This window comes from Protopterus annectens, chromosome 15.part0 (assembly GCF_019279795.1).
Source record: "Protopterus annectens isolate FY-2018-M chromosome 15.part0, PAN1.0, whole genome shotgun sequence".
Classification (NCBI taxonomy): Eukaryota; Metazoa; Chordata; order Ceratodontiformes; family Protopteridae; genus Protopterus; species Protopterus annectens.
Window position 1 is genome coordinate 232,625,615 of NC_056749.1, and position 21,874 is coordinate 232,647,488.

The window sequence follows — 21,874 nt, forward strand, 5'->3', positions numbered from 1 at the left end:
TGTATATGGTTTAATGTTAAGCATGCCAACATTTTTCTTACCTCCCAAATACAGAGATCAAATGGAATGCAGACTTTGCAGAGTGGTGCTGGACCCCACTCTGTTATTGCACTTTTCACAAGATATTATGCAGTTTACCAGCCATATGCCTTTTTCATGTACAGAAATAAACATAGAAAGTACAGGCAAACTCCCACAACCAATCCAGTATCATTGTAAGGATAAAGGTTTCATAAGTTCATAGGTGCTTACTAGACTAATGACCACAAAGGCCTTTTTAAGCCTAACCATGCATCCCAGATCTTTGATAAGTTTTGATACCCTTGATAAGTGTAAGCAGGGGCTTGGGAGATGAAACATTTACAAGCAGGAGCCTGGAAGGTGAGCCATTTACAGGTTGCCTGTATCCATTAAAGACATAGGTGCCAAACTGGGATGAATTTCCTGTTCCACATCCAATTGTCCACATTACACTTGAATTGGGTTAGGGAGGAACTCTGCTTCATATATACGAGGAGCCTGTTTCAGAGATGGGGTAGTCTCTGGGATACATACCTGTCTGTCCAGCAGGTACTATTTATATCACAGGCAAAGTTTAAGTCTTTAGAATGGGTAATTCTGGTGCTGTTTGTTTTGTGCATATGCAGGTTGTCCATCAGAGAGGAGTCTGAGAATGTCCTGTATGCCAGGCATAGATCTCCCCTCAAAACCCTGTAGGAGACAGATTATAGGAATAGGGCCTTGATGCGGTCTACATAGTACATGTTACTTATGCCCTCTATTCTTTTAGTGAGGAACCTCTGTGGACGCTCCAGTTGTTGAATATGCCTGGTAGGTACATACCAAAGGGGGCATTGCACTCAATGATAGGTCTGATGAATGCTTAATACAGTGGAACAATGACTTCTTTGGACTTAGATGCCATACCTTTGTTTATAAGTTGCGCAAGATAGAATGATTTGCTCACTACTGTAGACACGTGATGGTCAAAGACTAGATAATTGTCTATGTGTGTCCTTAAGTCCCTGACTACTGGGCCAACTCCAAGGGGTGCATTGTCAATATGATAGTTACAAGGGGTGGATGACTTCCAGAAGAATACTATTATGCATTTCTTGGCATTTAGTTTTAGTCCATGGCTCTGACACCAGTTGTTTGTGTGTGTCAGCCCTTCCTGGAGAACATTTGTTTTAGTGTGGGATTCAATGACAGCTCCTAATTTGCAATCATTTGCGAATTTAGTCAGCAGGAGACCTCTTCAGGGAACTTCAGGGAATAAATGCCAAAAAGGAGTGGTCCAAGGAGTGATCCCTAAGGGACTCCACTTGTGACTGGCCTCTTTGTAGAGGTGGACTCCCCAGTTCTAACTTCCTGGGTCCTATGAGCCAGTTGGCTGTCCACTGGGTGACATACGCATTTGTACCTAACCTCTTGAGTTTGTCAACAATGCCCGAGTGGAGTATTGTGTCAAATGCCTTGGCCAGGTCAAGGTAGGCAGTGTAAACCATTTTGCCTTCATCCAATGCTTTGGTGACCTTCTCAAAGGAGTCCAACAGGCTGAGTAGGCATTACTTACCCTTGACAAAACTAAATCGGGTTGGGTCCAGTGTCTATAGGTTTACTATATCACTGTTGATCATTTCCATGGTAATTCTTTTCATGGCTTTACATATAAGACTAGTGAGACTTATGGGTCTGTAGTTTCCAGGATCTGTAGATGGCCCACTTTTGCACAGAGGGATGACTGTTGCTTTTCTCCACTCATTAGGCATGAGGCGTGTTTGGAGATTACAGTTAAATAGCAATTCCAGAGGGCCTGATAGGTCATGTTTCATGCTATTTAGATGGCATCCGGGATATTGTCTTGGCCCGTTGATGCAGTGTTCTTGGCCTTAGAGAGAGCATTAAGGACCTGTTCTCTAGTGATAGCACAGGGAGTTATATTTGATGGTATTTCCTGAGGGAAGGTTGAGGGGAAGATAGGGGTAAATTTGGTGCTGAATTTATTGGCCAGTAGGCTTGCTATATCTTTTGGATCAGTATAGGTGGCTTCATTTAAATTGAGCTCTGCACACAATTGTGTATTCCCTTTGAGGTTGCCTACATAGCTAAAGAATACCTTGTTTCACTATTCGAGAGCTAAGATGATATATGCATATTCTTGAATCACAGGCTTTACTGTTTGATGGAGTCACTTTTCAAGCACTTTAGCACAGTCTTTCCATGAGCCCTCACTATACTTGTAAAATACCCTCCTATCTTCTTTTTTGAAAAATGGAAACCCTAGTTTGCTATCTGAGAGGTATTGCTCTACCATCCACACAACTTTGAAAAGGTGTTGACCACAGTACCCTAGTATTGTCTAGCTGGTTTAGCATTTTTGTCTAGATTTCATACAGTTTCATAGCTTTGCTTGCTACTGTGGAACCATTTACCTGTCATGCTAACATCATCAACAGAAATGATTATTTTCAGAAATTCTTAAATAGAGCAACAATTCAGAGTAGTCCCTTTGTTAGTGGTTAGACATAATGTAATAGGTTCATAGGTAGGTACTAGGCTATTGATCCCAGGGCCTATACAAGCCTAGCCAAAAAGGTACCCTGGCTTTCGCCACTCAAGAAAATTATTTCCTGTGCCCCTGTCAAGCAGAACCACAGAAGTGATCCCCGGGGTGAATTTCCTATTACCCATCCAATCATCAAGATTTTTCTTGAAGAGTGCTAATGAGCAGCTCTGTTTGATATAGCTAGGTAGCCTGTTCCAGAGTATGGGAAGTCTCTGGGACAGGAATATATTCCTATAGCATGTTCTGTTTATTGTGGTGACAAGGTTTAGGTCCCTAGAGTGTGTAGCTCGGAGGGATTGGGATTTCTTTAAGTGGAGCATGTCCAACAGCTCTGGATTTGACATAGCTTTGTATGTTAGGCAGAGATCGCCTCTGAGTAGGTGATATGCGACGGAGTAAAACTGGAGTTTTTTTGAGTCTGTCTGTGTAGGGCATCTGTTTGAGGCCAGTAATTAATTAATTAATTAATTTAAATTTGTTGACCAGGAGTGTCCGACTGGACACAGGTCCATTTTCAGCGGAGGCCTGGGGAGAAAAGCTCCACAGTTAAAATAAACAGACAGTATTTACATTGGATTACATAGTGATTAACAATTTACATAGCAATTACTTACAACATATTTACAGATGAAGAACATAGTACATCAGTAGACAACTAGAATCTTTATCTGTGAAGTGCATACCAGACATTAACAAATGTTACAAGAAGAAGAAGTTTGTGCTGTATAATAAGTACTGGCTTATGAGCATCTGAGCTTGCTATAATCAAGGTAGTTAGTGGAGTGGAAAGAAAGGTAGTGGTTGGATGGGGTGGATGATATTAGAGTGGGAGTTGCAAGGGCATAGCCAGCATGTTTTTAGTTGCGCTTTTAGTAAAGTTTTGAAGTGGGTGCATGATGGTATGGAGGTAATTGTGGGTGGGAGGGAGTTCCATAATTTGGCTATGGCGCAAGAGAATAGTGCTTCACCAGCAGAGTTATTGGCTTTAGTGGTCTGCAAGTGATTTTTGCTGCTGGATCTTAGTGGTCTGGTGGTGCGATAGGGTTGGAGTAGATTCTGGAGGGATGGGACATTTAGTGGATGGTTTACTAGTTTGTGGGCGAGTGAGAGTTGATACCACTGAACGAGGTGAGGGAGTTCAAGCCAGCCCAGTTCAGCAAGTGAGAGACAGTGGTGACTACGGCAGAATGCCCCTGTGGCGAATTTGGCGATTTTGTTGTAGCAGGTCTCTAGCTTGTTTAGATCACATTGCCTTAGGTTGGTATATATGGGAGAGGTATAAAGTAGGGTGGAGATAAGGTGGGAATTTGCTTTTGAAATCTTTGCTGCTTTGGTGAGAAATTGCTTATTTCTGTATAACGCTCCTAGTTTTTTGTGGACTTTTTTTATAGTCATGGATATGTGAATGTCAAATTTTAGATTATTGTCTATTTCCACTCCTAGCAATTTGGTGTGTTCAGTTGGGTATATAGTGGTGTTGTCTTTTGCTGTGATGTTAAAGTGAGAGTTGTTTTGAGTATGTTTGGTGGGTTGGAAGATGAGTAGTTTAGTTTTATTTGGGTTGAGTATTAATCGGGCATCGGATAACCATGTTTCAACAGAGGAAAAGGCTTCCTGTGTGACTTTTTGCAGTTTTCGTAGGGACTGGGCTGAGCAGGTGATGGTCGAGTCATCTGCGTATTGTATGAGTGTGCCATGTTTGGTGGCAGAGGCTAGATTATTGGTGTAAACAGAGAAAAGTAGGGGTCCAAGGATGGATCCTTGGGGAACCCCTATGGAGACAGGTAGTTGGGGAGATATGTCATTCTGCCATACAACGTATTGTTGGCGGTCAGACAGGTAACTCTGAAACCAGTTGGTGACCGATTGTGAGAAGGATAGGCTATTGAGGACAGAGATAAGTTGTTTGTGTGGGACCATGTCAAATGCTTTAGATAGGTCTAGGAAAGCAGCAGAGGAGAGATAGCCATTGTTTTTATGCTGAGGTATTTCTGCGGCCTTTCCAGTTGTTGTAGATGTCTTGTGAGGTACATACCAAAAGGGGCATTGTACTCTATAATGGGTCTAATGAGTGATGAGTAGAGGGGAACAATGACCTCTTTTTTTTGGATGAGAAACCTTTTGTGATGAGGTGTGCCACGTAGAAGGATTTCCTGACCACTATGGCAATGTGATTATCAAAGGAGAGACTACTGTCCACCTGTGTCCCAAGGTCTCTTATCACACTTTCGGTGTTAAGTAGACTACCACCTATGTGGTAGTTCATGGGTACAGAGTTTTTAGAAAAGGGGATGACAATGCACTTTTTGGCATTGAGCTTGCAACCATGGCTTTGACACCAGGCATCCGTCTCAGTGAGGCCCTTTTGTAGGATGTCCACATCGTAGGAGTTTCGATTATGGCTCCTAGTTTGCAGTCATCTGCGAATTTAGTTAGCCAAAGACCTTCTTTGTTAGCCTGTACTTCAGAGAAGTAGATACCAAACAAGAGAGGACCCAGGACGGAATCCTGTGGTACTCCACTTGTCACTGGTCTGAAGTCGGATATGGAGTCTGCTACTTTCACAGTGTAGGTTCTGTCAGTAAGCAAGTTGGCAACCCATCTTGTGACATAAGGATTTATACCTAGTTTAGTGAGTTTACCTATAATTCCAGAGTGGGGGATTGTGTTGAATGCCTTGGCGAGATCTAGATAGGCTGCGTGAACCACCTTACCCTCATCTATGGCTTTGGTGACTGCTTCAAAGAAGTCTGTCAGGTTTAGGAGACATGATTTGCCTTTTACAAACCCGAACTGTGTGGGGTCCAGAGTTTGGAGATCTTCAATGTCTTTGTTCATGAGTTCCATGATGATTCGTTCCATGGCCTTGCAGACCAGGCTCGTCAGGCTAATGGGGTGATAGTTCCTGGGGTCTGTTGTGCCCCCCCTTTGTGGAGTGGGATAAACGTCGTGGTGCGCCATTCAAGGGGCACAAAGCCTGAGGTGAGGCTATGATGAACATGGTACTTAGGTGGGGTGCCAGTTCATTCAACAGTAATGTTAAACTAATAGCAAGAATGTCATGTTGCTGGGGTCCGAGAATAATCTGTTTGAGACATATGCCAGTGTGATAGGTTCTCCCCAGTATTTTTTTCTCTTTTTTTGTGTGTGTGTGTGTGTGTGTGTGGGTGGGGGGGGGGGGTAATAGCACTTAGAATAACGTAGAAACATTAGTATTGCATTTAAGGTCTAGATTAAATTGTAGATCTCTCTTGCGATAATAGTGCTCCTTTAGGTGGTACTACACGTTTTAGTGGCCCCTTTCCAGGCTAGCACTGCTTAGCCTTAGTATGGACTGGAGAATCAGTCAGTTTGACCCAAGTATTTTTGAATGAATCACTTTATTAAGTGAGGATCTGCACGAGAACTTCTGAGACCGTTGTATGTATTACGTAATTTGCCACTACAACCATAACTTGGCTAATGTTTGGAGCCTAGAATCAGAAAACAGCACGTAATACTTTCTTGCTTGATCTGATTAATGGTCAAAAAGCAGTATTTTTTGTATTACATTCAAGGTTTTCTGTGACTTATTGGTCTTGTTGCAAAGTAGAACATAATAAATACTGCTTTTTCTAAACAAAAATAAACGGTTGTGTCATCGGTCTCCCGAGGGCATGCATAAGCACAGAAGTGGAGCGATACGTAAAATATAAAAGGGGAGACATTATATTCCTGACACCAATTTACAGTTACACTGCTATCTTTAAATCACCATTACTAGAAGCTTGAAATGACCCCACGTGTATAACACAACCTCTGTTAAGAATTATAGTATTCTAGTCATTCTGTATGTTTATCGACGTCAGTTCCGGGAAAATCAGCATATGACACACGGTTTTCAAAATGGCTGACTTGCTACCGACTGAATTTGATGTGGTGATTCTTGGGACAGGTAACCTGAGGGGGCAGTCGCTGTCGGCGGGGGTGGCTAGGGCGACCAGTATGTATGATGAACTTGTGCAGCAGTACTTGGCCCCGGAAACTCTGTTCAGCTGTTTGTGGAAGCTGAATGTGATGATGTGTGTGTGCTGCTGTCTTAATAGTAAAACGTAATGCAAGTGACTGACAGTCCTTGTACCAGTACCACCTGATTCCGCTGGGATGGAGTTTCAAATGTACCTCTGTCTCAGTACCCTATATGTGTTTATTAGTGCATCATTTTTTGTGCCACATTTAGTCATGAGCTTTTTGCATTAAGCAGCATTGGCTTGCTGAATTTACGAAGCTGCATTTTGTGCGGCGTGAGTTTTTGAAGAAAAAATAAGCGTTGTGAAGTGTAAGCACCTCCGCATTCAGAAGCATATTTACCTCATTTACGTAGCTGTTTTGTGTAAGGCTACTTGAAAGCTAAACCTGAAGTGAAACTTTGTTTCGTTCATGTGTTAAAACTCGATTTGCTTGTAATTTAAACAGTTTGATCTTAAGCCCTTAACCGGATGCATGAGGAAGGTTTTATCATTTGCTTTTGATGCCCCAAGCTCTTTTCTTGCTGAATGTGTTGTATAGGGTGATTTAGTATACACAGCTCTGTTTCTCTTAATTTGTTTAAAGGTGTAGCCGAGCCGGAGTACGACATTTATTTTTATCCGGCTCTTGCTAACGAGGTTTCCTAAGATTTATTTAGTTATTAGTTTTGCACTTTCCATAAGTGGGATGTGTCCTGCCATTATTTTTATGTTGTGGGAGCTCATTTTTAAATTTGTATCTTTGGTCCAGTTTGTATGAACTTGGGTAGTGTAATGCTAGCTATAACAGGATGCATACCAAATTTGGTTGGAAACGGATTAACTATATTTTAGAGGAAAGATAAAGCGGCACAACTGATTTGGTTATACCAACGGAACTCTGTGTAGTGTTACTGGGAACCGATTTGTTAAAAGTGCAAGTAAAAATGCAGAAGGATTGCACCTGGACCACAGCAACTCTGGTAGGAAATATTAGCTAAGGGGAGTGAGGCAAACTGTAATATACCAGAGGACAGCTAGGATCTTTCACTTGTGCCTGTTTGAATGAGTCTGTGGATTCCCCGCCATTACTTGCAGCCTGTACCTTGACTGCACATGCCCTTCTATAAATAAATATTGTTGTAGCTCCAGAAAGTGATTGGTTCTTACAATCTACTCTGTGTGCTTCCTCCTTCACTGTCTGCCTCGCTGTTCAAGTTGATCCTTTCACATCTCCCTGTATTCTGACATGATCCTTATTATGTTGATCCATTTCTTTTTTGCTTATTAAGAAGTGCTCCATCTTCTCTCTAGTTTGTGGTTGTATCCCTTTTGTTGCCATCCCATGCACCCCTTTGGTGGCATTCTTATTAGTCTATGGCATTCTGAACTGCACATAGTATTCAAAAGTGTGGCCTGATCAAGGCTTGGTAGATCACTGTAGCATTATCCCAGTGTTTCTGGTTACCTGAAATTACAGCCCAGGATTTTATTTGCTGCTGCCATTGATGAGAGCTAGTCTGGAGGTGATTAACACTCCCAGATTTGTTTCTTGCTCTCTTGTTACCCTAACTAATATTTCAAACCAGGGTTGCTGTAGCCCAGGTACACTATTTTTACAGTTGTCGGAATTGAACCTCTCATCTGCCAGCTTTCTATCCGCTTTAATCAGCCTCTCCAAATCCTTCATTTGAGGGATTTAAGGTGATCTGTATAGGACAATGCGTTTATATCCTGGATTTTCCTGGTAAGGAAGCATTGTGGGTGTTCAGCTGCTGCATAGATCTAGTCAGGCACTTCTCTGGAAATTAAACTTGGATCACATACAGAATTATATCCTGTTTTGTACAGTCTCACCAGCTGGCTTAATCTGTCATTGTATGACTGCTTTCAATTCACAGACCTTTCTACCATGTAGCACAGAATCTGTCTTTTTCCGTTCGATTCTGATAACCTGTGAGTATAACCCTCTTTGTCCTACACATCTGCTTTACTGCTTTTTTTTTTTCTGTAGTTCTCATCTTCCTGATATGTGTGGGTGTTGATGCACTTGGCGATCTACCAGATCTCCGCCTTCCTCTTTCTTTACCAGCAGGACAGTTACTGTAGTTTGTGACCCTGCCTGTTGTTTTACATTTAATGCCTTTCTATGCATTGACTGCTGCTCCACCCTCCTCCCTCCCCTGTCTGTACACAGCATGCCATGGTCCCAGTCCTCTATTTCTATCATACCAGCAATATGCACTCTCTCCTCCTGCATACTTCCTTGTAGTTTCACATTTTTCTTCCCAGACTTCTTGAACTCATGGAGCTGGTTGCCCTTGTTTGTTCTTCTGCAAGGTTCCACATTATTTTTATTTTTTCCTTCTAACTACCTCTGCTTTTGCCCACTTTTCTACTTCTTTGACACCCTTTCTACCTTACTTCAAAGATATGATCATTGAGATGTACCTTTCCAACCCAGCTCTGTGCACTGTTGTCCTTTCTGGTCTAAGATATAGTCTCTCCCTGGTCTTTGCCCTCGGGTTCTCTCCTTATCCTCTCATCAGCCCAAAAGCCGCCGCCTTTGTCTGCTGCCACATCCTGTCACTATACTGTCTTATCTAGTCTTCCCCAATGTACTGATTGCAAGCATAGGTAACTGTTCTGAAAGTGTTGCTTCCAGACCTTTGTCTTGACATCCATCTGCCAATTCCTACACCTTTCTTGGGTATATACTAGGCTAATGACTACCAGGGCCTTTATAAACCTAGCCACACAACCCAACCCAGTTGCATCTGTATATATCATGGACATTTATTAGGAGGGGGTATGTTTGTTAGGTAGTTTTTAAAGGTTATGGGCTAGGGTATATTAGTTTGGGCATAGTAACTGTCTGTCTCTATCGGAGACATGGAGGCCAGGCAGAGGTAATATCAGATTTTCATCCATTGGTCAAGGTTACTGTTTAAATAGGGTTAGATGTGAACTTTACTTCACATGGCTGGGGAGCTTATTCTAGAGCATGAGGGTCCTCTGAGATGCACATCTCTCTCTCCAACACATCCTATTTATGTCGCAAGCAAAGTTTAATTCTTGGATGTAATAGTTCTGATGGTTTGCATTTTGTGGATGTGCAAAAAGTCCATCAGAGCTGGATCCAATGATGCCTTTCATGGCAGGCGTAGATTGCCTCTCACAAACCTGTAAGAGTCCAAGGGTAGAGAGAAGGGGCTTTAAGGTGATCTGTGTAGGACAGTATGTTTATATCCTGGATTCTGGTAATACAAAAATTCCCTAGTAGTACAGGATCCAATGAAGGCTGTCCCACAGTCGTAGTAGAAAAATGCAATCCACAGATATTCCAAAAACACGTACAAAGTTTATTAGCGATACAAAAAGAGTTAAAAATTCGCTTTCATTTCCAATACAGGAAACTTCATCAGAATGAAATGCCCTTGTTCTGACTAACATTTTATATCTTAGTTAATTGCATTCAATTTAAGCACCTTATTCAAATAGCAGCATTTAAAGAAACAAACCACTGTAGTTTTATATGCATCTGTTTTCATAAAACAAATGTCATGAAAGCTTATAAAACAAAAAAATAATAAATAAGATAACATATCATAATGTATTGTATGTTGAATCAAAATAAAAAATATATGTATAAATAAATATTAATGAAAATTCCTATGCACCAGTGTATATATATGTAAATGGTGTCAATACTCCATAAAAATACACAATATAAAATACAAAATAAAATAAAACAGAAATGTGTTGTTATATAAACAATCAATTAGTAGAATTAAAATATATTAATTTCCTAAATTTAATTAACATTCATAAAATTGTGTATTCATATTATTTCTTTTTATTTTTGTTTTGTTTTTTTTCTATTTGCCCTTAGTTTTAGGGCAGGTAAAAGGGACACATGGTCATTCATCCCTGGGGGTGTGTTGGAGTCTAGTCTCAGTTGCCAAATTAATTCCCTGTAACTGAGTTGGTTCTCCCAATCCCCCCCTCTATTGTTCCTAGGTACTGTTTCCAAAATCCAAAACTTAAAATTAGCTTCCTTACAAAAAAGTGTATGCCGGTAAAGAGCATTGGTCTCCTTCCTGTTAACATCATACATGTGTTCGTAAATTCTCTGTCGTAGATGCCTTTCTGTCTTACCCACATAATGTCCCCAACATAAGGTACAATAAGCCAGGTATACTACTCCACTAGTATAGCATGTACAATATTGTTTCCCTTTAAACTTGATGGGAATAGTGGGTAGCTGTAATTCCTCTGTGTTAGCTATAAATGTACATTGGGGACATCTTTCACATCGGAAGGTACCTTTCTTCCTTTTGTCTTTCACTTGCTTCTTTCTCTCAAAAATAGCTTTAAGGTTAGGTTCCCTTCGGAAGCTATAACATAAATGTCTATCGAATATTTCTAACCTATTTGGCATACTCTTAAAAAAGTCCCATGTCCTGTTGATAGTTTTCCTTATTAAATTGGTATTGGCATTATATGTCATAACAAGAAAAGGTGTGTTAGTATTAGTAATCATGTTACCAGCTTCGTGGTTGATGATCTCAAGGTTACAAACTAACACATTGTCTGTCCTAACTTCCTTATTGAATAAAGGTATGTATTTTCTTCCCCACCCCTTAGTCACCTCTTCCTTTAAGGGAATAATAATGGAGTCTGGGTAGCCCCTCTCTGAAAATAATTTGTGTACATACTCTAATTCTTCAATAAACTCAGTATATCTTGATGCCATTTGGACCATTTGTCCCTTAATGATATTCCTCTTTTGTAAAGGTGGGTGGTTACTACAATAGTGGAGGTAAGAGTTAGAAAAACATGCCTTTCTAAATATTTTTGATACATATATTCGATTTTCATGATCTTTTCTAATAATTGTATCTAAAAAGTGTGTTTCTTCTGTGTTAAATTCATATGTAAACTGAAGAAATGTGGTAGAATTATTAAAGTAGTCCATTGCCATTAATGCCTCATCTTGTGTACCCTTCCACACTATCAATATGTCATCCAGAAAATGAAAATGTTTAACTATATTAACCATAAATGGTGAATTGAAAACAAAATGTGTTTCCCAGAATAACATAATGTTGGCAAAAATGGGGGCACAAGCTGCCCCCATTGCCACACTGTCAAGTTGTCGATAAATTTCATCCTGAAAATAAATAAAATTGTTCTTTAAAACTAATTCTATGTTTTCCAAGATTAGTTTGAATTTGTTGTCATTTAAAAATTTGAATTCTATCAACATATATTCAAACCATTCAAGTCCTATATTGTGCAGAATCACAGAAAATAAATCTTTAACATCTATTGTTAAAAATGAATAGTGTGATTGATATGGTAGTTGATTAATTTTGCTTAGTAAATCCCAAGAATCAATCAAAATATGTGTATATAATTTGTAGAAAGGCTTTAATTTACTGTCAATATAAATAGCCAGTGGTTGTGTTTTTGAGCCTTCCGATGTTACAATAGGCCTCAAAGGTGGATTTTCAACACCTTTATGTATCTTGGGAATACCAAACATGGTAGACAGAAAAGGTTTTTCCACCTTAAAAAATCTGTATAATCTTTCATCAATTAAGCCTTGCATTAAATTGTCTTCTATAATCATATCAATCTTGTGGTAGGCAATGTTTAGTTCGTTAATAGAAATAATTGTGTATCGACCCTGTACATTCAGTATGTCCATCATTTTTGCTATATATGACCAATTATTCATTAGTACCACCTTTGTCAGGTTTCATAATCCTGACATCTGGGTAAAGATGTTTGATTTCATCCAAAGTTGTTTTTTCTTCTATAGTAAGGTTTAATTTATAAAAGGTATGTCCATGATGACGCTGAAGCGTTCTAACCTCCTTAATCACTATTTTTTCAAAATTACTAATATCACTGTGTAAAGGGGGGTTGTATGTACTTCTCCTGTTCAAACCATCGCAATATCTATTCTTACTAGTGTTAAATACAGTATTGTTCTCAAAATCATTAAAATTTGCCAAGACTTCCAAATTTAACTTTCTAGTAAAAAGCCTTATATCTAGAATCATCTCAGCCATATCCATCTTCTTGACTGGTACAAAGGTAAAACCCTTTTTAAGTAAAGAAAAATGTCTATCCTCGATTTTAATGTCAGTATAATTGTAAATAAAAAATTCACTGTTTGGCTGGCTGACTATAATACTATCTCTATTTAACTCTGTACCATCATACATCTTGTCATTCTGTAAAGTATTATCATTAAAAAACGAAAAATCCATTTGTATTTCTTCACATGTCAGTTGGTTACTTGTACTTGTGTCAAATGTAAGGGTAGATTTCATATTTTCTCGAACTATAATATTGTCTCCATTTTGTTCTGTAGTATCATAGGTATTGTTACTTTGTATACTACTATCGTCATTTAGAGAAAGTTGCATTAATGTCTCTGAACATACTTGTTTGTTACTTGTGCATATGTCTGGTGTGAGTGTAGGTTCCGTATTCTCTCTGACCTTCTTGGTGGTCCTGGTTCTAAAGGGATTTCGAAATCACTACACTCACCCTGGTAGTTATGCATATCTACACTAACATCATCTTTTATTTCATAATCGTGGTCTCGTTGCCTCCACTGGTAAGACCTAGTGTTGCATTGGTTGTGGTGTACATGTGTGTACCTTCCCCTGACTAACTCACGAGGCTGTTCCTTTTTATTACTGTTATGCCCTAATGGGTAAGCTTGCTGGTGTTCATAGGCCCAGTCATCTCTGTCTAATTTACCCATCTTTCTTTTGTGATTCTTAACCATAATATTGTCGACATCATTAAACACTCTCAAATAATTACATTTATATTCTCGCACAGTGAACAATAAGTCTTCACATATTTCTTTGTTGATTTTTATCAATTTTACTATTAAGCTCATCAATTAGCATATTGTTGTTAATCATAACTTTCATCAATGCCAAGCCACAGTTATTTAAAATGTCCACAATCTCCTTATAAAGCGTAGATCCCAGAACAGTGTCGTTAGGGAACTTATTTAATCTAAGCCCCTTAGGCACATGTTTTCTTTTTAAACATTCAGTTAAAAAACAGTTTTCTAAATTTAAGCATATATTTTTTTAGCAGCTTACATTTCTCAGAGTAAGAAGTGTCCTGTTGTTTTTGTCTCTGCTCACGTTGTTCAATAGCTCCGAAACTCTTGTTTAACCAATCAGTTAAATTAATATCGGCATATTTTTCAAAAAACGGATCGTTGTCATTGTGTTCCACACTGTTCCGTTCATCATACCTCTGTTCAGTGCATGGCGCTCCACAATCCCCGTAGAATCCCCTATTGGGGATATTGTGGCTAGTGTGCTTTGCTCGCACAGGCTGTGCGCACGAGATAGAGTCCTCGTTGTCCTGAGTACTGGTTTCCAGTTGTGTAAAGGCTTGTAAAAGCCTGGTGAGTTCTCCAATTAAGGGTTGTTCGTTCCTAGGTTGTGAGGGTCCTCGGCTATCCTGTACATACATTGAAAAACCACGACCAGTAAAAAGATAGCAATGGAGAAACAGGGGAAGAACAAACAAAACTGGTAATACAAAAATTCCCCAGTAGTACAGGATCCAATGAAGGCTGTCCCACAGTCGTAGTAGAAAAATGCAATCCACAGATAATCCAAGAACACGTACAAAGTTCATTAGCAATACGAAAAGAGTTAAAAATTCGCTTTCATTTCCAATACAGGAAACTTCATTCTGATGAACATTTTATATCTTAATTAATTGCATTCAATTTAAGTACCTTAATCAAATAGCAGCATTTAAAGAAACAAACCACTGTAGTTTTATATGTATCTGTTCTGCTGGTAAGGGACCTTTGTGGACATTCCAAATGTTGCATGTGTCTGGTCAGGTACATGCTGAAGAGGGCATTGTACTCTATGATGTCTGATAAGGGTAGAATAAAATTGCCACTGTGGCTTCCTTGATCCTGGATGCCACGCCCTTATGTACAAGTTTGGCGACATAGAATGATTTCCTTGCCATCTTGGCCACATGTTGGTCAAAGGTCAGATTACTGTTTACGTATGTTCCCAGATCCTTGACTACAGGGTCTACTCTTAGGGGTGTCTTATCAATGGAGTAATTAGCCTGGGTGGACATTTTCCCAAATGGCACTGTAATGCATTTCATAGCATTGAGTTTTAATCCATGAAAATTCACTGTCATCTGTCTGTGTTAGGCATTCTTGTAATATATTTGTGTCATGGGGGGATCTTTATTGGGTCCCAGTTTCTAGTTATCTGTGAACTTGGTCACCCAAATGGCATTGACATTTACCCTTTACTTTTGAAAAGTAGGTGGCAAACAGGTTGGGAGGGTGGCCTAATGGTTAAGGTGTTTGCCTTACAAACACAAGGTGCAGGGTTTGAGTCTCACAAGGGATAATTGGCTAAGCTTAAAATGGCTCGCAAGGGCAGTTAGCTTAGTAAGAATCTATGAATCTATGAATCTATAATAATTAATGGCCCGGAGCCCTGAGGTATTCCAGTGGGGTGTTAGTGGAGGTGTCTTCACCAGTCCTTACTTCTTGGGTCCTGTGTGTGAGCCAACTGGCAGTCCATTGAGTTATGTAGGGGTTTATATCCAGTTTGATGAGATTGTCAACTATACCCGAGTGGGATATTGTACTGAATGCCTTGGCCAGGTCCAGGATATTTTACTGAGTGCCTTGGCCAGGTCCAGATAGGTGGTATGCACCATTTTCTCCTCATCCATTGACTTAATGAACCTTATTATAGAAGTCCACCAAGTTTAGTAGGCATCACCTTTCCTTGACAAATCCAAAGTGGGTTGGGTCCAGTGTCTGAAGGTTGTCTATGTCATTGTTGATCATTTCCATAATGATTATTTCCATGGCTTTGCATGTTACACTAGTCAGACTAATTGGTCTATAGTTTCTGAGGTTAGTTGATGTTCCACCCTTGTAGGGTGGGATAACCATTTCAGTCCGCCATTTTCTTGGTGCAAAGTCTGTTTTGAGACTGTGGTTGACAAGTGATTCAGGTGGTCCTGATAAGTCATGTTTCAAGCTTTTTATGAGGCAATCTACGATATTGTTGGGACCCATTGAGGGTGTGTTTTTTGTCCTTAGTGAGAGCTACCAGGACCTGCTGCTTTCTAACAGATAGGGAAGGGAGTTTTGCTAGCAAATATTTCATTGGGGTAGTGGGGGGGGGGTGAAGATTGAGCTGAATTTGTCAGCCAGCAGATTTGTTGAGCCTTTCTGGTCACTGAAGGTGGCACCACTGACCAGCAGTTTGCCACACTGCTGTTTGTTGCCTTTGAGGTTACGGACATAACTGTAGAAGGCCTTGTGGTTGTCTTTTTGCCTGTGAGGCTATCTTGACCTCATCATTGGCTTTGTTGGACTTACTTAGTCCCTTAATACCACATTGGTTTTCACCTGTGATAGATGATTTTTGCTTTAGTATAAGACACAATATATCCAACCCCCACAATGGTCACCTTGGTTATCACCTCCCAGATTTTACTAAGTCCAAACATATTTTTTTTGATTATCATTATGTATGACCATACAATCCTAAACAGAATTTCAAGAGCTGCTTGTACTGTTTAGAATGGCTGCTGTAATCCAGGCTCAGAAAATAGGGCATAATTCCTGCAAGTTAGCAGAAAATTTCCATTTCCTGTTTTATTACATTCAGATATAATTCTATTAATTGGAAGCCACTAACTGTAATTGTAGAATTAAAATCATGGTGTTCATTTTATTTTAATATCTGAATCAAATACCCCATATATGATAAATGCTTTTAAATATTTATTAATATGCAGCACTGCCATATACATACTGCTTAGTATACATTTTGTTTTCTTTTTGAATCCTGCTGACATGCAGGTTAATATGTTCTCTACATCCTTTAACCATTGGATGCATTTTACTGTTTGTATGTCCTTAGAGCAAATGTAGCCATATTTAGCATTCCTACTTAAAATGTTGGTCTTTCATTGTGCAAAGTTCATTGCGTTTAAACATATCTATTACTTAACTGGTCCACATATTGTCAAGGGGAAATTTTCAACCGTTGACAGTCATGCTTTTGCTGCAGTATGCAAGCAGTCACATTTTCTCTTCAGCTTGTATTTTTTCTCCCGTTTGTCTTCTGCTTCCACTGAAATCACCAGTAACCTGGATTAGAAGTAGTTACGTAGTTCATATCAACAGGTCCATTACACAGATTCATATGTAGTTTTTATATTACTAAATATGCCCATTTACTTGCAACCTTTATTTCAGAGCTTAAGTTATTGGAATGAATCACTCTTACAACCTTATTTAAGCATCAGAAAGGAAACATCCCCTTAACTGTCGCTACTTCTGCATTTGTGAATGTTAATATTCCAGTAGTCAAAAGCACTTTCAGTACAGTTGGAAAAGTCAGTTTATAATTCAACTTCTGTCTTTGATAGCATTAACAAACTCCATTCTTTTGTAACACTTCCCAAACCTGAGCCAGCAGCTACAGCTTTATTTAATCCTAGTACTGCTAAACATTTGATTCCAATCCTACACTTTCTGACAAGGATTTCAAAACGATAAGTATGGGGAAAGTATGTGCTTCTGCAACTTTGATTTTTTTAGAATTTTAAGCTTTCAAGCTCTTATGTTAAAGTTGATTTTGATTAATTCTGAAAATTAAGAATGTGTTATCTGCAGGTTCTTCTTGTGAGGGAAAGTCTGCTTTAAATGGTGTCATTTATTCCCTTTTACAGGTCACAACTCATTAAGTGTACATATGACTGTACTGATGCTACTTCCAGGGCTGTGGCCACTGGTACTGTTTTGAGATTAGCTTGGCTATATTCTCAGAACCTCCAAGGTGATGTGAAAAATGATATTTTAAATTCTACTTCAGATAGAGATTTAGCTTTTGGTTCCACTGGTATATAGGTTATCAAGAAGTGTAATGATAGGGGTAAACTGATACCAATGGTGTTCTGATTTTTTTCAGCTCCCCATTTTCCAAATTTTCTAAGGGATTCACTAACTCCTCATCCAGTTTTGGAAAGAAACAAAATAAACAGCCATTTAAGAAAAAAATGCGAAGGGGCTCTAAAATGAATACAGCCCCCCCCCCCCAAACCAAGGACACTCCAACAAGTCAGAATGACTATTTAAGGGGCCTTGTACCCCCTCCCACCCTGGCAGTCTGTTTCCTTTCCAGAAAGTCTGACTCTGCTTTTCTGTTTGGCAACAGATAGTTTCAGACAAATGGGTTCTGATGATCATTCAAGGGTACAGATGGCAGTGGGAGGAAGTTTCCTCTTTCCAGAGGGGATTCCTCTAACAGCAGACTAGACTTTTAGTATTTCCACCTTTCCTAAAGCTGGTTCCTCCTTCACACTTTGGGACATGTTTTTATCCAAGGATGTTTTTGGTGCTTGGAGACTAGTTCTGGAGCTTTCTTTCCGAAAACAATTGGTGATAGTGCCAAAGTTCAATTTGCTGTCACTCCATAGCCTGTTACCTCTTCTTCCTCACTTCAGTTTCCTGGTAATTCTGTATTTAAAAGATACTTATCACATCCTCATTCATCCAGACATGAGGCATTTCATAATGTTTACTGTGTCTGGATCACATTATCCATTCCTTGTTTTACCCTTTGGTCTATCCACTGCACCAAGAGTTTTCACAGTGTCTATTCCAGTTGTAGCTCACTGCATTCTACAGGGTATCCGCATGTTTACATATTTAGGCAACTTTCTTATCTTTGCAGACTCTTTCAAAGTTACAGGAGTCTTTCTTGCATGAGAGATCTTGTATAAGCAGCAATTAGAAAAGAACGTTTAAGTCTTTTTGACTGCATCACACTAGATTGTGTTCCTTGGGTGTGTGGTAAACACCTCTTTTCTTAAACAAGAAAAAATAGATCTTTATCTAAATGTATTTCTTGTGTTTTCCACTCTGACTATAGTCACTGCGAGCGAATACCTCAGGGTTTTCAGTCTCTTGGCATCTGATTCTCATGATACCTCTGGCAAGACTTCACATGAGAAAGATACAGTGGTACCTGAAGTCCGTCTGTTCCCAATGCCATTACCCATTTGTTTGACATTTGTTAACTGAGATTGTTTGAATAAGCCCTTTTTCAGCAGAGACCCAGGGAGAAAAGCTCCACAAAAAAGAAGTGATACAAAATAGTAATAGTCAAGATTTGTACAATGATTATACAAAGCGTTAAATACAATGATAAATGTAAAGTGCTGAAGTAATATTACATACAAACAGCAATGTATAAAATTAAGGTACAGTATAGGTCAGTCTGCAATCGGGCACAGTTGTACAGACAAACAAAGGAAGTTAGTATGAAAGTTAAAAGAATATCTTTTTCATATCCCATTTCTGGAGTTTGTCAGAAAGAAATCACTTGGTAGCGGTAGCAAATTTCCCTAAGTTCAGGTCTTCCCTTCTGCTCCAAAGTAGTCAGTCACCACAGACTCCTCAGACTTTGCGTGGGGAGCAGTTTCCGGAGGGATAAAAATGTAGGGGTGTGGGACACCAAGGACAGATGTAAGCACATAACTATAAAAGAGATGTTTGCTGTGGTCAAGGCACTCAACTCTGTCATCCTTGGTCCCCTGGACTGCTTCAAGTTGTTAAGACAATACCACATTCATGTGGTACATCAACAACCAAGGGGGAACCAGGTCCTACCCCCTTTGTAGGGTAGTCATGTTAATGTAGGATACAGCTTCACAGGACATTCTCACTCTATAGGCATCCTAAAATCCCATTGGAGCAAATCTGTGTGACAGACGAGTTGAGCAGAACAAAAGCAGACCATTACAAATTAAAACTAGATCGTGAGTCTTCCAAGATTTGATCCATCTGTGGGAAGTTCCCTAGGTAGACCTCTTTACTTTCTTCTCTGAACAATCAGTTGGCAAAATTCTGCTTCAGGACTCCATGCGTGAAGGCCTGGAAGACTGATGCCTTTTCCTTAGACATGAATGTTCCTGTATGCCTTTCCACTCGTTCTGCTAATCTCTAGGGTACTTTTGAAGATTCAAAAGAAATTCCCCAAGATCATTACGGTGACTTCTGGCCCAGGCAGTGGTTGTTCTCCCTTCTTTTATAAATGACCAGGGGTAATTACTTCAAGCTCCCTTACAGACTGGATCTACTTAAACAAGAAGAGGGATGTTTGATACACCCCAACCCCATTCATCTTCAACGAACTGCTTGGGTGATAGGGTGTTTCCTTCAGGCACCTGTTTGAGGATATGTAGCAGGTACAAATGGAGTCAAGAAAAAAAATCATATATTAGTAAAATTGAAAATGTTTTTTATGATGTGCCAGCAACATAAGCAGCACCCATGCAAGGCTAGTGTTTTTTTCTCATTTTACAAGGATGGTTGAAGATTAGCACAGTTAAGGTGTTTGCCATACATACACAAGATACATGGTTTAATTCTCACCTCTGAAAAGAAAATTAGCTTTGCTCAAAATTGCCTGCAACAGCAACTAGCCTGCTACTTGCCTATGGACAATATTTGTGTGATTTATTATCATTTGGCCTTTCTTATTCTTCCATCAAGATTCTTTTATCAGCAATTGCAGCATGTCTGCTCATGGATCATACTGTATGAAGGGCATTCTCAAGTCAAAATGTTTTTGAAATAGGTTTTACTTCCAAAAGATAAACTGGCATCTCTAACTTGGAATTTTAATTTTGTATTAGAGAATCTAACACTTGCTCCATTTGAACCAGCTCATCTGGCTTACTTGAGGTTCTTAACATAGAAAACTGTTTCAGTAATTGCTCCGACCTCTGCAAGAATAGTATCTGAGTTGCAAGCTCTTATGGTGTGTTGACCATATCTCATTTTCCACCAGAGACCGGGTTTCTTTGAGAACTAATCCTCCTTTTTATGCCTAAAGTGGTATCAAAGTTTACTTTAAGACACTGTCCATATCTCTGTTTGCCTTCCTGAATCTAAAAAATGATGGTGAATTGGTAGTCCATACTTTGTATGTCCACAGACAACTTTGGTAGTATCTTGATAGAACAAAACTTTTCAGATCTGCGGATCAGTTGCTTATTTTGTGTGAAGGTAAGAAAGGGCAACCCTAGTCAAAATAGACTATTTCCTAGTGGTTGTCTCAGGCTGTTAACTTTTGTTATTCTTACCTCAACAAAACTATTCTAGGCAGTATCAAGGCCAATTCTACCAGAACCATGGCTTCATCTATGGCTTTTTAGAAAGGGTTGGATTGTAGAAGTATTCTAGAAACAGCCACATGATCTTTGTACTTACCTTTAGAAAGCACTACAAGATTGATTCCTTCTCTAGTTTTTTCCCTTCTTTAGGTGTTGATCAGGATTTGGTAGGAGCATTCTCTAGGGGCTCTTGGACCCTTCTCATTCCACCTCCCAAATGTACTAAGCAAGGGTAATCTACCCATATAACCAAGGCTACTGTAGCTGTGATCAATATGATGAACATAGTACAGTTGTCAGTAAACTTAAAATAACATTGGATGGTTGAATGATGCTGCAAAAGCTTCTCACTTTTTGACTATGCCAGTGTGTAGACGCTTGCATACATGTGCACGTGTGTGCGCGTATATATATATATATATTATACACATCCTCTCATTTGGCATGAAAGCTCAGAAGGGCTTTGTGTTCAAACCTGTATTTTTAAGCAGCCCAGCTCAAGCTGCCTATTGGTGTGAGTGCGTGGAAGGTCCCCTGAAGCTTTTGAAGCTGGCTGTTATATCCTTGGCAGGATATAAACCATATAACTAAGGCTACTGCAGCAGTGATCATTTGAACATCTACTGTACTTTTTCCTACCATGTGAAAAATGAGCCAGCATGACTTTAGGTTTCTCATATTTCCCTTTATTTAATATTAATGGCAAATGAGTTGCTTTCTCTACACCCAGTGAAATCTTCACAAAATCTGTGCACTGCACCAAATCCAAGTCCATCCTGTTCTCTCTTAGCTCTCTTGAGTATCACATTTTTGTCTTCCATGGAAGCCTCCTGAGGTTGAATGTATTCCATTTGTGCCACAGTCTTCGTTGCCTTATCTCAAGTGTAACCAACCTGCTTATATGGCATCTGGGGCACTTAGTGCAAAAGCACACTTTCAACTTCAGCTACCTCCAAATTCTGCACATATCCAGCCAGCAGTTCATTTAAATGCCACAAGGCATACTAGTTTCATGTAACACTCTGTTCACTTCCTTACATTGAATTAACTTTGTGGTTCATTTGCAACATTCCTTCAGCTGAGT

At 39.4% G+C, this 21,874-nt stretch overlaps 1 protein-coding gene across 1 annotated transcript in view; it reads left to right on the forward strand.

Moving 5' to 3' along the window:
- Positions 1 to 6,424: 6,424 nt before the first annotated feature.
- Positions 6,425 to 21,874, forward strand: part of CHM (CHM Rab escort protein) — a 1,989,252-nt gene continuing 1,973,802 nt past the window's right edge. The window contains exon 1 of the mRNA XM_044057753.1: positions 6,425 to 6,503. Coding sequence (XP_043913688.1) covers positions 6,455 to 6,503 — 49 coding nt within the window. The 5' untranslated portion in view covers positions 6,425 to 6,454. The remainder of the gene's footprint in view (positions 6,504 to 21,874) is intronic.